General features: G+C 38.4%; 1 protein-coding gene and 1 pseudogene across 2 annotated transcripts in view; one reads left to right on the top strand and one right to left on the bottom strand.

Moving 5' to 3' along the window:
- The window catches only part of FAM120A (family with sequence similarity 120 member A), a 167,697-nt gene that overhangs the window by 21,847 nt on the left and 131,430 nt on the right, over window positions 1-14,420 (bottom strand). For both annotated transcript variants that reach the window (XM_075549742.1, XM_075549741.1), the window contains exon 11: window positions 9,680-9,929. In XM_075549742.1, the coding sequence (XP_075405857.1) occupies window positions 9,680-9,929 (250 nt within the window). The remainder of the gene's footprint in view (window positions 1-9,679; window positions 9,930-14,420) is intronic.
- On the top strand, window positions 7,131-7,656 carry LOC142448846 (eukaryotic translation initiation factor 1 pseudogene; annotated as a pseudogene).

Consider the following 14,420-nt stretch of genomic DNA (forward strand, 5'->3'; position numbering starts at 1 on the left):
CCTCTTGCCCCTTCACATCAATTATTTTCTAATTTACAAAATAAAAGAACCGTACATACTCAGCTTACCTCATACTGTACTTTTAGTGAAAAAAAACAAAAAACCTTATGATCACTAATTAATAAAAATGAAATATTTTGCCATAAAAAGGGAATGACTATTCACTAGTAACTTAGTGACAAATCGCTTTGCAAGTCCAATGGTGCCCAATTCATTAAGTCCACGCAAACTGATGGAGACCCTAATCAAGCTGCCAGCTGATCAATAAAAGTATCTTCTAGAGATAGATAACTATGTGAAACTCTGGCAAATAACTTAAAACAAAGTCATAGATCTGTGACTGTGACACACTTTAGCAAAAGTTTTTCCATTCCCAAATGCAGAGTAAATTTTCAAAGTATTTCATTCCACATAATTCAATCATAGTTGATAAATCCTACCTCAAGTTCATAATAATTAATATTCATCCACACAATATAAACTAATTGAGAAGAAATGTTCTATCCAGTTCATTATGAGATATATTTTTTAAATGTCAAGATTTAAATATTGAGCAATATACCCAGGAACACAAAACACATACGAAGAAACAGAAAATTTCTACAGCAAAAAGATAAAAGAGCCTTATCAAAAATTGGATAAAGGATATGAACAGGCAACTCATGAAAAAGGATATTCAAAGAGCTAACAAACACATGAAAAGAAGCTCAATGTCATTAGCGATCAGAGAAACGCCTATCAAAACTATTTATGAGATATCATTTCACCCTTACTTGAATGGTTAGTGAGGAGAGCTCTGGTGTAGTGTGGTTATACATTTGGCTGCCAATCTCAAGGTCAGCAGTTCAAAGCCACCAGCCAGTCCAAGGGAGAAAGATGATGCTTTCTATACCCATTGAGAGTTACAGTCTACACTGACAGTTCTATCCTGATCTATAGGGTGGCTATGAGTAAGAATCCACTCGATGGGACTGAGTTTAGTTTGAAAATAGTTAAGATAAAACAAGGAAACATAAAAATAAATGCTGAGGGGATATGGAGAAATTGAAACCCTCATGTACTGCTGGGGAAAATGCAATATGGTGTAATTGCTGTTGGAAAAAAACCAAATTGGTGGCTCCTCACAAAGCTCGAAGTAGAGTAGCCACATGACCCAGCAATTTCACTCCTAAGTATGTACCACGAGGACCTAGCAGCACCAACACAGCCAGACATATGCACATCCATGTTTATTGCTACACTAGATACAAAAGCAAAATGATGAAAATTGCGTAACTGCTCATCAGTAGATATGTACCATACATATATAATGAAATGCTACTTAACAATAAAGAAAAAATGAATTCGTGAAAGAAATGGATAAAGCAGGAGTGTGTTATTTTGGTGAGGTGAACCAATCACAAAAGGGCAAATGTTTTTTACTCTCCCTTTTATGAAATGACTTGAATAGGTAACTACAGAAAATAATGCTCACTAGTGTTTCCAGGAATGGGGGTGGGGAGTGGGTGTGGTAGTAGTCACATTTTGTTGATAGTAAAAGGAAATACACCACTGGATACAGGTGAATTTTGTACAGCACAACTAATGTAATTGATATCAATAAGCTGTACCTAGGGAAAAGGGAAGAATGGACAAGTGTTAAGCTATGAATGGTGTTACAACAACAAGCATCACAAAAATGGGAGAGCGGTATTACAGATGCCAATACTAGACAGATATGACTAATCTCTTCATGGGATTAGTTCTCTTGATTTGGGTGTGTGTGTGGAGGGGGGCGGGGGTTAGGTCATGGTATCATGGAACAATCCAGGAAGTTGGTATAATACGTTAGTTTATGGTCAACATCCCAGTATAATGAGCTGTGTCTGAGTCTTACAGGCTTATAAGTGACCATCTAAGATACAATCACTGGTCTGGACTCAACTAAAACAAAGGAGAAATAAATCCTAGAATGAGATAAAGGAAATCCTAGAATGAGATAAAAAACTGGATTCTAGAACTAGTTCCATAAATTACGGCCTCTACTTTGACACTAGAATTAGATGGTGCTTTAATACTACTACTAATCATTATGATCAAAATTACAATAGATGAATCCTGGCTGAGAGAGAAAACTGGATAACAATTTCATACTTTTTTTTTTCAATTTCATATGATTGAAGGATTCATCTGGACCTATTGAGGCTGAAGAGTCCTCATCTCTAAGTTGCTCATCAAATCTTGAAACTACCCGCCTTAAATGACCTTTAAGCTGAGTGACAGTTTAGCTCAGAGGGTAAAGATGTCTTTGACATTACATTAAAAAAAATACACAAGAGCATGGTCAACAACTATTTTTTTAAAAGATGGGGAATACAGGAGAGAATAGAGAGTTTAAGCAAATTGAAGTTAAACAAGTAGAACAGAAATACCAAGAATGCTAATACATACAGAAAATGAAACTAATGTTACTGATCACTATGTCTAGAAATTATAGATTGGGGGTGGGGGTGGTTAGGTTTTACTGAATATTTTCACCAAAAATAAAATTTCAAAAGATGAATGAAGTGTCAATCTATACATTTTACATGTATTAACTTAAGGGTCATCGCGACAATGTAGAGGAGTGGTTCTCAACCTTCCTCATGCCACGCCCCTTTCATACAGCTCCTCATGTTGTGGTGACCCCCAACCATAAAATTATTTTCGTTGCTACTTCCTAACTATACTTTTGCTGTTATGAATCGGGTGACCCCTGTGAAAGGATTGCGTGACCCACAGAGAACCTCTGCTATAGAGTCATGATTGGTCTCATTTAGAGATTGGGAAACTAAAGAACAGAAAGCTTATATACTTCAAACAAAACTAGATGGCTAACGCAGAACGGACATATAATTCCAAAATGGACAAACAGGTGTAATACATCTCTGTGATATTGAATCAATAGAAAAATGGTTAGGGAGTGGTGGTTGATCTCTTCTAACTTCACTGGGGGAGGGGTTTTACTGTTAGCAACAACCTAAGGCTGACTCCTATAAAGCAAAGGTCAGACAGGTCTCCACCTTTTGTTTACAAATTCTGATGTTAACTGTCCTTCCCACAGTACTCTTTAATTCTTTACAAGGTTTGATAATTTGTCCCAATGGCCACACAGATCTCATAAGCAATACTCATGATCATAGTAAGTGAAGAATTTACAATTCAGCAAAGTTCAGGATATATTTCTTAGGCCAAGACATGCCCACAAGAAGACCTCTCTGGCCCACAGTCTTTTACCTGCCTTGGCAAGTGTTTAAAAAGCCCTTCTATCTCTCCCAATTAACACCGGCCACTCAACCAGTAGGCCTCAACCTGAAGGAGTTCAGCTCTAGCTCCCTTGAATAAGTAAGCAAACTTAGCTCCCTTGAATAAGGGCCCAGAATACACTCTAGTACATTAGCAAGACGCTTGCAAAAAGCACTCGGTTTTCTTCCTTTGTAAGCCAGGAAGTCTGCTGGGCTACTCTCCCGCCAAATCCCTATTTCGCTGTGCATGCTTGCTTCTGTGGTGTCAGCCTCTGGAGATTCACCTTAAGGATCTCCAGGTTGTGCTCCCCTCCTGCCTTTTCTTTATTGATGGTAACAAAATACCTTCCTGACTCTGGATGACTCATTTAATAAAAAACTAATCAATCCCATTGGTACAGATCCATGTACTTATTTGAAATACCATCTTACTATAAAGGTCCCATGCTCCTTATTTATATTATCAGCAAACTATCAAATCCCATGGTGGGCCCTAAGTATCTCAATTTTCAGAACCTTAATCCCTAATTTGGTGAGAGTTAAAAAGAGTTTGAGTGCCTTTGCTTCCAAACTCTTTGGTCTCAGAAAAAGAGATGACACGGAAAAGATGACGAAGGGCACAGCAGCCTTCAGAAAGTGCTGCATGAAGAAGCACACCTTGGGCCGCAGCTGTGGCTCTAAGGCCTACCTTCTACAGAAGTCAACCTGCGGCAAATGCGGCTCCCCTGCCAAGCTCAAGTGAAAGTATAACTGGAGTACCAAGGCTAAAAGGCGAAATACCACCGGTACTGGTCGAATGAAACACCTAAAAATTGTCTCCCGCAGATTCAGGCGTTGATTCCGTGAAGAACAACTCCTAAGCCCAGGCGGGCAGCTGTTGCAGGATCCAGTGCATCCTAAGGATTTCAACACTGAGTTGGGCAATAAATGTTTTCGTATTAAAAATGTAAAAAATAAAAAGAGAGTTTGACTAGAAAGGTCATATCAAGTATTCTATTACACTGTAATTGGACATATTTAAATGAGCTACATATTTAAAACATCAATTTCATTAAGCTATAAGTATTTACAATAACAAAATACGCTATACTTTGCATTAATTTAAACTCTAAGGGAAATTTTTATGGCAATTTAAATGTACAAAGAGTGCATAACTACAACATTCTTTTGGAGTAAAAAAAAACGTTTGAATGCTATAAAATTTAAATACAATGGTCCCATTGAATTTCAATTTGGGCTTGATACAAGAAACTGCAAATATAAAGAAAGGAATCTCCTTTGGGATAAAAAGATTACCATGGAAGAGACTGTGCTTAATATTGTTATACCACATTCTTTAGACAATGTATCCCGATTATATGTTATTTTTAAAAAATTCTAACAAAACTGAAAAAAGGTATTCTTGGTGACAAATTGCAGGCTCTCAGAACTCAATTTAGCCCATGACAACAAAGAGCCCTGTTGCTGAAAAATATCTGCCATTTCCTTCTTTGGAGTTCTACTTTAACAAAGTTAAGATTTATCTTATTAAAATGTTTAGTCCCTGAAAACTTTCTGAATGCTGGATTTTTAAAAAAACGAAATGAAACAAAAAAGGAGGAAATAGACGGTGAAGGAATATGGCTGCCAAAACAAGCTCAGGAAGACCTCCCTCCTCAGCAACTAGAGGGACGAGACACTTCACAAAGAGAGATCCTGAGCTTCCTAGAGCAAGAAAATCAACTTAAAAGCTAAGTAGACCAAAATCCCTTAAAGTGGGAGAGCAGCAATGCCTGCTGGCAGACCCCCGTTTACGAGGAGCACCGGCTAACTATGAATCTCACTCCTTGCCAGCACAAGCACAGTGATTTTTTTTCAGGCCCCAAAGGCAACCCACAAGGAGCTCTGGTGAAGTACTAGTTACACATTAGACTGTTTAGCTGGAAGGTTAGACGTTTGAAACAAGGCGCTCTGTAGGAAAAAGATGGGGCTTTCTACTCCCGTAAAGATTTATATCCCTGGAAACTCACATGAGCAATTCTGCCCTGTCCTATAGGGTCACCATGATTCAGAATTGACTTGGTGCCACTCTTTGACGGTCTTCTTATAGATGTCCTTCTCTGGGGACTGGTCTCTCCTGACAACATTTCGATAGCATGTAATAGATGAAGTCTTGCCATCCATGCTTCTATGGAGCACTCTTGGCTATACTTTTTCTAATAAGAGACTTGGTTGGCAGAACAATTCAAATGAATCAATTTTTCTTCAATATTCCTTATTCTATGCCCAACTTACACTTGTATATGGCATGACCCTACCCAAAACTCACCCTCCTAAAGAGATCCCTTAAGATATGGGTGCTATAGCAAAGTGTTGTGAATAAACCTGATGGTCCAGAAACAATAGTATCTTCATCTTAAAGCTTCTCTTCAAACAGTCATCGAAGTGAGACATCAACTAAGTCCACATGGAAGAGGCACACCAGCCTATGTGATCCAATGATTGATTGTAAATAATAAAATCCAGATATGAAGGATGGAATAGCTTAAATTGTGAGCACCTGGCTTGCAGAAAGCGACAGATGAGGTTGGGGGCCCAAAATCCATTTGAAAGCTAACCAACATTTAAATTTGGAAGAGAGCAATACAAGCAATGTAACCAAGCTTCATATTGTTAATTCATCTTGGACCATCCAAAGTGTTACTCTTAAATTACTAATATAAGATTTTATTAATAAAAACATGTCCTTCCCTCAATGCAAGAACACTTCATTCTAATAACCTGGCATTCTGTGATACTCCCAACATGATCGCTTAAATCAAAATGGTGCATAAAGCTAATGCGGTGAAGAAAGCTGATGGTCCCTGGCTATTAGAAAATACAATGTCTGGGGTCTTAAAGGCTTGAAATTAAACAAGTGGCCATTTAGCAGGAAAGCAACAAAGCCCACAATGAAGAGGCATACCAGTCTGTGTGATCACAAGGGGCCCGACAGGATCAGGTATCAGAAGATCCAAAACAATCATATCGATGTAAATGAGGGGGGTTGGAGTAGAGACCCAAAGCCCACCTTTAGACAATTGGACATCACCTCACAGAAGGATCACAAGGAAGGAATGAGTCAGCCAGGGTGCGGTATAGCACTGACCGAATACACAACATTCCCCTAGTTCTTTAAAACTCCCTCCCCGCCGCCCCCCAATCATGACCCCAGTTCTACCTTACAAATCTGGCTAGACTGGAACATGTACACTGGTACGTACAAGAGCTCTCAACACACGGAACAGAAGACCGATAAACCCCTCAAGAACAATAATGGGAGTAGCAATACCATGAGGCTAAGGGGAAGGTAGGAGAAAGGGGAAAAGGGGGAACTGATCACAATGATTAATGTATAGCGCCCCGCCCCAGGATGACATACAACAGAAATGTGGGTGAATAGAGACACTGGGCGGTATAAGATATGAAAATATTAATAATTTATCATTTATAAAGGTATCACGGGGGTGGGAGGGTAGGGGGAGGGCAATAAGAGGAGTTGATGACAAGGGCTCAAGTAGAAAGAAAATGTTTTGAAAATATGGTGGCAACACATATACAAATACAATTGACATATGGATTGTTATAAGAGCTGTAAGAACCCCCCAGTAAAATAATTTATAAAATAAAATTTGAAAGTCCTTAATTTCCCATTACTGAATACTTGCAAAGGAAATCAGGAGATTCTAAAACAAAAAACCCAAATATTAAAATCCCAAGCCCCAGTCACTGAGCCACCGCCGAGGACTCAGCAGCCCCCCCCCTCGAGCCCCCTCGCTTCCCGACGATCCGTTCCCCCTGCCCGCCTTCTCCAGCCGCCGCCTTCCGCAGGCCGTTTCCACCGAGGAAAAGGAATCCTATCGTATGTCCGCTATCCAGAACCTCCACTCTTTCGACCCCTTTGCTGATGCAAGTCAGGGTGATGACCTGCTGCCTGCGGGGACAGAGGATTATATCCATATAAGAATTCAACAGCGCAACGGCAGGAAGACCCTGACCACTGTCCAAGGGATCGCTGATGACTACGACAAAAAGAAGCTAGTGAAGGCCTTTAAGAAGAAATTTGCCTGCAATGGTACTGTGGTTGAGCATCCAAACATGGAGAAGTGATTCAGCTCCAGGGTGACCAGCGCAAGAACATATGCCAGTTCCTTGTAGAGATTGGACTGGCTAAGGACGACCAGCTGAAGGTTCATGGGTTTTAAGTGCTTGTGGCTCACGGAAGCTTAAGTGAGGATTTCCTTGCAATGAGTAGAAAAATTCCCTCTGTCCCTTGTCACAAGTTTAAAACCTCACAGCTTGTATGATGTAACCATTTGGGGTCCACTTTTAACTTGGACTAGTGTAACTCCTTCATGCAATAAACTGAAAAGAGCCAAAAATAAAAAAATAAAAAATCCCAAATCTTCCCTGATTAGCTAATCTTCAGCATAAAGAGACCCTATCTCAACTTAATTAAAGTCTTTCTAAATAAGTTATTGGCCTTAATGTCAACTATAAATTTTTAAAACTTCAAATGGGGCCCAGGGTGGGTAATAGTGAGATTATGGCCCAAAATAGTGTGTTGGAGGTCCCACAAGGGAGGATTGTCAAGAAGTGGTGAGGAACAAGGTCTGCCTAGAAAGGAGGGGAAACTCAACAGGAGGTGTTAGGATCCAGCCTCAGGTGGGGAGGATGGCCCACTGTAGGTGGAGTGAAGAAGACATCCAAAAGAGGTGAAGTAATGAGAGATGAGATTACGTACAACTATCCTGGCCACGAAATACAGAAAAATGAGAATACTAGAGTAAAGCCTATACTATCAATTGGAGTTGTTGGTGTGAACTCACTGTTTTCCATTGTAAGTAGAAACGCAGCTTATGCCGTATTCATCTACACTGAGAGGACAAGGAAGTAGCAAGCTCCCAAAGCTACCATTAAGATTCTAATACCATTCTAAACACCATCTTCCAGTAAACTGAACTATAGATGAAAGAAATGGTGATTCCAATGAGGCGGGGGAGTACAGGACCAGGCTAGCCATCTGCAGGAATGTAAAGGAAGTACCCAAAGAATGACCAAGGTATGTCAAAATAATAGAGGTCAGTTTGACAAGATTCTACTGGCCAAACGGGGACAACTTAAGCATAAAATAAAGTACTACTAGTAGTAGACTACACTCAAATCATTGACTTAAATAGGAAGCTATACATTCCATTATGATTTAAACACATAAATGATAACATGAAGAATCTAAGGAGGAATGGAATGTATACACAATTTTCAAGTTAGCTATCTCCACCAACAAAAATTATTACTAAAGGGGAAAAAGTGGTATTCCACCTGAGCCAGGAGGTCCCAGGGAGTAAAACACCCAGAGTTGTGAGACGGGTGAACATTAAGTGTCCCTTTCAGGATGCAGTGAGGAAGAGACCCCCTCCTAGGGAATTTCTAACAGACACACACGTGGGTAAAGTGAAAGAACTAGTAAGAAAGCTAACCCAAGAAACAGCTTAGAGCAACTGTGCTCTACAAAATGTCAGGCAATAAACATCTAGCAGACAGACTAAATGAAAGGGATGTGGAATTTAAATGTAGACAGAGATCCTGAAATTGATCATTCAGTGATAAATGACACTGCTAGCCCAACTTGAGAAATAGATTAAGATTAGATAGTAATAAATAATCAAAGTCAATTCATTCTTAATGGCAATACTGCAGTTATACAGAAAATGATCTTTAGTTGTCGAAAAACAAACAAAAATACCTGCAGATAATGGGTGTCATGTCAACAACCACAAATGGTTCAAGGCAAAGCAATAAAAACCACAAGCCCTTTTTGTATTACACTTTTAACTTTTTTCTACTTCTGAAATTATTTTAAGCTCCATCACACTGCAAGTACTCGTGATCATTTAGGTATATATAACAATTCAAATTAACTTGAAAGCTTTAGCAGTGTCTACAAACACAACTGTAGCCGTCTGATAGGGTCAAGGAGCACTTTTGATTAGATAATTATCCAGAAATCCCTCCTCCTTATAGGCTTCAAAAGCTACAATAATTAAAGAAAACTATGTTGAAAATACCAACTTATCAAATATCTTGAACGTTGCTCACTAATTATATATGCATATAATATTGCATAAATTGAAAATATATACTATTTAAGTTACCTTTATTTAATAACATATGAAAATAAGATTTAGACAAATTTTCAGACAAACCAATTATACTTTGAATAAGAATATAAAATTTGTATGCTTTATACAAAATACAAATTTGAGAAAGCAAATACAATATCCAGCGTAACTCTCAAAAACAACGCTACCCACCTATCCTGAGACTTACTGCAAAGGCACTGGTATTCCGGGGTTGCCCAGATCCACTCCCCACACAGCGCATGGCCCAGCACGTACCGTAAGACACAGCAGAGCACCATGAGGTGGGTGGGTACATTTGCTGGATTAAGCATGGCTGGTGTGTCAGATCGCATACAGGCCAGGAAGGCTCTCATCCTGCGGTTCTTATCCTCTACTGCCTTTCCCAGCCAGAGTCTTTTCAGATTGGGGCAAGTCCATTCCCTAAATGCAAGCGCTTCCACCAATTCAGGAGTTTGAGGAGACTTTCCTTTGTACGCTGCCCATTCTTTAATTATCACTGGTGAAACTACAGAAAGGAAAAACCAGAGAAAATTCTCATTTATGAACCAGTCACACTGTCATAAAGCTTTAACCAAAATAGTGTTGTAATAATTACAGTATAAAGATTTCAGCTTTCACATAATAATGTACGCCCTTATTAACAAGCTCTAATCATAAAGCTCTATTCTTTACTGCTTAATTTGCTCCACTATTCTATGCAATCTCATACATCATTTCCATTTCCAATTAAGCTACCAAGAGATTTTCCTCAAGCAAATCATAACTTTTAAATAACTAACAGGTAGAAATCAAGATTGTCATCAGACAAATCTGTTAAATATTTTAAATCTTCATATATTGAGCAAGAACATTTCATATAATTCCCAAATACATGTACTGATCTGATTATTTTAACATGAAAAAATCTAATATGAATAACTAATAACTTTTTCTATGTAAGGATGTTTACTAGTAACCATTGAGAACTATTTTACATGTTGTCACAATTGTACTCAGGCGATTCCCACCTAAAAAACTATTAAAACATATTTTTAAAATTGCTACAAACCGATCAACTGGTAATGAGACTTAAAAACTCCACTAAGACCACAAACAGAATATTCAAAGTTTTAAAATCCTAGAAATGCTACTAGTAAACAGAGTAATTTATTTAGCAAATCTTAAGACAACATGCAAAAATTTGGTAACATCCTACCTGAAAACACAAGCAAGAAGTTCTAAGTTGATAAATTACAAAATTATAAAAAATATTAGTCAGCAGTCTTACAAACACATAAATGTTTTTCCACATTATTCCCAAATAAACTAAAAACTCTAATGAGGAAATAAAGACTACTTGCACCGTTATCAGCATGTTTTCTCATGAATGGTTTGAGTTAATCTGGTAAAATTTTGATGTATATTCCATGACTAACCAAAATCCCACTTGACTTCAATAAAGATCAGAACCAAGACAGTAACTCCAGTGGTCCCTAGTCCAGTAGCTGTTTGATAAACACACAAAAGCCTCTAGTTGGTCACCCACATCATCACAATAGCCCCTTACAGGGTTGACTGCTGGCACCCAGTGTGACTGATTTTCAACACAGTTTTCATTCGTAAAACATTTAGCTATCGAGGTTCAGTTTCCTTACAGTAATGTTTATGGTGGCTGAGAGATTCTGAATATTCCAAAATCATGACAAAGGTTGAATGAATAGCTAGTAACCACTATCCCCATCTAAGCATAGCTTTGCAATACAGCAATCTCCTAAAATATAATTTAAAAATACCAACAATTAGATACTTAAATATAATTTATCACAAACAGAGAAAATGTTTAAGCATACTTCTGAATCCTACTACAGAATGTTTCAAGGACAAAGCAGTAACATTGCCATCTATACACATCATTGGCTACAGCATCCGGGAAGGCACTGAGACTAGCCTGTTTGGGGAGTTAGCTGTAAATACGTCACATGAAGCAGATTCTTTGAACAGGTGTACAAATCAAGACAATTTACATTTGAAAGTATTAGTTAAACTCCTCACAGTCAAATCACAGATATACATAAATAATACTCATGTTTACTTATCTTTATTCAATATTTTTCAGTAGCAGATTACAAAAAACAGTAATGTATATCTACATAATTAGCAGGACTCTGTCCTTTGGCCCTGCAAATTAAGAGACCACAAATATATACATCTATTTATCTCCTCCCACGCAGCCACCCCTGAAGTACATCTAAGAACAGTTTCAAAAACATTTCACAGTAGCATATGAAAGGGAAGAAGTGTCATTCATTGACCCTGTGATCAGGGCTCTTTCTTGGTGGAGGTAGCATATGAACAAGAATCAGTGGTGCTGAAGGACGAATTTCAATAATTTTAAGCTGCGCTGAAGACATTGGCCAAGAACAAAGCTCCAGGACTGATCTCTCCTGATGTCAATTAGCCTCATGAGACCAACACTATTGCCAGCTCAAAGAACAGAAACTAGCTAAGGAAAATTACATAACTAGATATCAAGTCATATGCTATATGAGGATCAGTCACAAAGTATTGCTACTGGGGGTGCTGGCTCATGCATCCAAAGGTTTACTCCCGCTCAAGGCCCCCCCAAAGTTTATACATCTCTAAAATTAATATGGCAATAAACAAATTCTTAGTCATGTTTTAGTCTCATTAGATTATCTTAACAAAAAGAAAGATACATTTTGTGCCACAAGAATTAAAAATCAATTTTGAGATCAGGGCTAATACCAAATATTTAACACAAGTAGGCATCTTTTAAAATCATCAAAAGTTTTCAAGTGTACTGGAATGCTGCTCCACGTAAAACAACAGTTTTTAGAGGAAACAAGGTTTTAAGGAAAGCCAGGAAGTATTCAATGAGCCAAGTGAGCGAATACCTTCAACCTCGATGAATGGAGATACTGTAGTTAAAGTCCAGCCACTGGTTGAAGACACCCAAAGGATTGCCATTAATGCAATAGCTACTAAAGTTGGGAATTGCGTATGACAGCATTTTTACTTTTAAGTGAACATCTGAGTCTCAGCAAGCTTTCGCTCAATAGGTGGCAAAAGCATTGCTTAAAGATGTGTTAGTTAGCTGAGAGATTGATCTTGGCATCATCTTTTATGCAAGATTGAAACTAATGAAGGCAATTTTAGGGATGGAATTATTAGCTGGGATAAGTCTTGAATTTACAACTACAGTCCAGAAAGCAAGATCAATCAAATCAGTGGCTTCCAGGGGATCTGTAGGGCCAGTTAAATTCAATGTGGAGAGAGGTCAGCTCCAAAGATTAGGGTAGATAATATGGACAGATGTTTTCCAATGACACAGGAAATCACAGAAGGTTACTAATAAGTTTTAAGAAAATTGAAAACTGCAGAGGTGAGGAAAAGGCCAGGGATGTTGTGCTGAGGATTCCCCACCCCCACCCCCCATCCTCTCGCACCTGCTTATTCTTTGCACTTACCAAGAGCATGACATTTTTGTTGGGAAATCTTACTTCATTTGCCCTACAGTCCTGACTCTGCCTTTCCAGACTTCTTTTGACTCCCCACTCTCAAAAGAACATTGAAAAGGCACAAGATTTTAATATCTTAAGGATGGCAGATCTACCATTTGGGGGATCTTAAGGAATTCCTATTCCCAATTGTTCGAAGTGGTGCCATTTTGCTTTCTACAGTGGTTGCATATATTTACATTCCCACCAGCAGTATAGGAGGGTTCCAATCTCTTCACAGTCTCTCTGGAATTTGTTACTTTTTATTTTTATGAGCTTTGCTGTCAATGCATGTGCAAGGTGCTATCACATGGTTGTTTTCATTTGCACCTTTCAGGATATCCATATTGCTTTTTAAAACAAAGTAAGATTATCCCTAGAGTCAACCAATCCAACTTGTTGTACAGTAAAAAAAAATGTTTCATCACAAGCAAATACTTACCTACAGGAAAATTCACTACTTCCAGAAGTAGACCATTTCTAAAAGAGCACATACCAGACTGCCTTCCTTACATAAAACTGAATTTTTACATTGGCAAAAACAATTTCAAGGGATCAGTTTTCTGTTATTGGAGGCTAAATTTAGAATGCATTTTCCTTGTAGAAACTATAATTAAAAATACAACTTTAGGTGAATTTGGTGGTTAAAACCAAGGATTTTCAGTCAAAAGTTAATCTTGTCCTAGGATATTTAAATCCTTAACCTACTACCTTCAAAAGCATTTGTAAACTGACTTTGGAATATAGCTGTCTGGTGGGGCAGTCATATTATCAAATATGTCCCTTAAGCCATTGCCCAAAAATACCATGATTAATTTGCAATGTCTAATAAGGGCTTAAGAAACCCTCCTGGCAGAGTGAGTTATGCACTGGGCCACTAACTACAAGGTCATCACCAGATGTTTTTGAGGAGAAGTGAGTATGGTGAGAGGATATAATGCTGATGGACACCTTTCCTGATTTAAACCATGCAGTATTCCCTTGGTCCATTCCCACAACTGTCTCTCGATCCACATGTAAGTTCCTTATTAGCACAATGAAGTGTTCAGGGATCCCCATTCTTCTTAAGGTTACCCACAGTTTGTTATGATACACAGTCGAATGAATGCCTTGGCATAGTCAACAAAACACAAGAAAAGGTCTTTCAGATATTCTCTTCCAGCCAACACTCATCTGACATCAGCAATGATACCTCTAGTTCAACATCCTCTTCTGAATCTGGTCTGGACCTCTGGCAGTTCCTTGTCAATGTTCTGCTACAGCTGTTGTTGGATGATCTTAAGCAAAATTTTATCATCACATGAAATCACTGATGGCGTTCTACAGCTTGAGCATTGGGGTGTCACCACCTTTCTTTGGAATGGGTACAAATATGGATGACTTCAAGTCAGCTGGGCCAAGTAGCTGTCTTATCAATTTCCTAGCATAGTTTGTTCAAACATTTCAATTGGTATTCCATCTAGTCCTGGAGTTTTGTTCTTGGCCAATGTCTTCAGTGC

Source organism: Tenrec ecaudatus, chromosome 5 (genome assembly GCF_050624435.1).
Source record: "Tenrec ecaudatus isolate mTenEca1 chromosome 5, mTenEca1.hap1, whole genome shotgun sequence".
Classification (NCBI taxonomy): Eukaryota; Metazoa; Chordata; class Mammalia; order Afrosoricida; family Tenrecidae; genus Tenrec; species Tenrec ecaudatus.